Source organism: Cynara cardunculus (assembly GCF_001531365.2).
Source record: "Cynara cardunculus var. scolymus isolate 2C chromosome LG 17, CcrdV1, whole genome shotgun sequence".
NCBI classification, from domain to species: Eukaryota; Viridiplantae; Streptophyta; class Magnoliopsida; order Asterales; family Asteraceae; genus Cynara; species Cynara cardunculus.
The window spans coordinates 25,590,560-25,592,676 of NC_037544.1; the positions used below are offsets into that span (position 1 = coordinate 25,590,560).

At 37.9% G+C, this 2,117-nt stretch overlaps 1 protein-coding gene across 1 annotated transcript; it reads right to left on the bottom strand.

The window, feature by feature from the left end:
* Window positions 1–1,129: 1,129 nt before the first annotated feature.
* Window positions 1,130–1,753, bottom strand: LOC112499931. The gene has a single exon (XM_025103198.1). It carries the CDS (start codon window positions 1,751–1,753, stop codon window positions 1,130–1,132), a length of 624 nt encoding a protein of 207 aa, XP_024958966.1.
* Window positions 1,754–2,117: the final 364 nt, after the last annotated feature.

The following is a 2,117-nucleotide window of genomic DNA, read 5'->3' on the forward strand; positions in this document are numbered from 1 at the left end:
ATTTTTGGTGGCATTAGTCACCACATTCATAGTCTCTTCTTCCCTCTCTATTGGTTGTGATTGTCCAGCCAACATGGTTGCAGAACTGATTTTCTTGGGTTCTTTGGGCTTCAAAACAGATTTAGGCTTTGTTTTGTGTTAGGCAGAAGTGGTTACTGGATTGCTTTCCATTGTAGGAGCAGTGATTGACTCTCCTAAAATGAAGGTAGTGGCATAGAATGTGTCATCTAGAATATGTAATGTTGGTGGATTGGTTTTCTCAACAGCATTGGGTAGATTTTCAGAGATATGAGCATAATCTCTTTTGTTTGAGGACTTGGGGGTAGAGGAAAACGACCACCAAGCAATAAAACTTGGCTTTCATCATTTGTGGGTGATGAGGGTTCCTTGTTTATGTCAATGTCGAAGCACTGTGGCTAGAAGAACTGGTAGAAACATAATGGGATGAAGTATTGGAAGTGGAATGTTAGGTTGTACCTTGATTAATTGCCCATATTTTGAGCTTCTTCAATGGTGGCTTTCTGGTCGATGTTGACCGAGCCACTGTCTTCGACTTTTTTTCTTCAACAAAGTAGGTAGAGCAGCCTCCATGGATTCTTCATCTTTCAGTTGGTTTATTAGCACATGTTCGTCCTTCCCCTTTCTTTGCTTTTGAATACCCCTGCACTCCAAAGTAAACTAACAGACTTGAAGTTGTGGTTTGGAAGCAAGTGGTTACTGTAGGCAACAATCGTGGGTTTTTGGTTGGGAAGGAACCGAATAAAGGGGGAGTTGAGGGGTTGTGGTTACTAACCAACTAATGGTTAATGATGGTACAAAACTAGATGTTTTAGGTTAATGATGTTAAAAGCATGGGAAAATGGTGAGAATCTGATTCTTTCTGGCCAAAATCTGCTTTTCACAAAGCATATTTGCGTACTCTTGAGTGTATGTTCGGCTGACAAGAGTTGTGGGCCAGGTACAGGTTGCTGCAACACTGCAAGAAATTGCTATAGTTGTACCTTTTTCACAAAAATCTTGTCATTCTGAAAAAAAAAGAACGCAAAATTAACCAAACCTTCTAAAATAAAACACTTGTATTTACATATGTACATTGTTTAAAGGCAATGACAACCATCAACATCAAATTCTAGGAATGAGTGAGGTATACCATATATATGGTACTTGTGATTTCTGCAGTATCAATATAGGACTTCACTCTTTGACCATTCACTTTGAAAATAGATCCATTATTGGGGTCAATGAGTTCCACTACTCCATGATGGTAGACTTTGTGAACCTCAAATCGCCCTGTCCACTTGGATCTTAGTTTTCCTGGAAAATGTTTCAACCTTAGATTAAAGAACAATACTTTTTGACGTACTACAAACTCTGTTTGAGATATCGTCTTATCATGCCATTTTTTATTTTCATTGATTTGTAGCCTTCTCCTTTCATCTGCAGCATTTGCACACATATTAAGCTCTTTCAAAGCCCAAAAAGCTTTATGCTCAAGTTCTAGTGGTAAGTGGCAAGCTTTTCCAAAGACTAGCTTGTAGGGAGACATTCCAATAGGGGTTTCATAGGCAGTCCTAAAGGCCCAAATAGCATCACCAAGTTTGAAGGGCCAATCCTTTCTTATTGGTTTTACCACTTTTTCTAAGATACTCTTGATCTCCATGTTTAAAAGATCAGCTAAGCCATTTGTTTGAGGCTGATAAGAAATAGCTACCCTATGGCTTTTATTATACTTTTCAATAACTTCTTTCACCATGTTGTTTACAAAATGGGTACCCTTATCACTAATCATAGCTCTAGGAGTACAAAACCTTGTAAAATATGTTTATGTAAAAATTTGACTACCGTCTTTGCATCATTTATGTTACAAGTTGCATCTTCTACCCATTTGGATACATAATCTATAGCTATCAAAATGTATTGATAGTTTCCAGACATGGGAAATGGTCCCATAAAGTCTATCCCCCATACATTAAAGAGTTCAACTTCAAGAATGTCATTTAAGGGCATTTCATGTCTTTGGAGATGGATCCAACCCTTTGACATTTATTGTGCCTTTTGACAAAGCTAACAGCATCTTGAAATAGGGTAGACCAGAAAATTCCAGATTGTAGGACTTT

Excerpts from the sequence above, each read along its gene's own strand:
- LOC112499931 (XM_025103198.1), bottom strand. The coding sequence starts at position 1,753 with ATGGTGAAAGAAGTTATTGAAAAGTATAATAAAAGCCATAGGGTAGCT.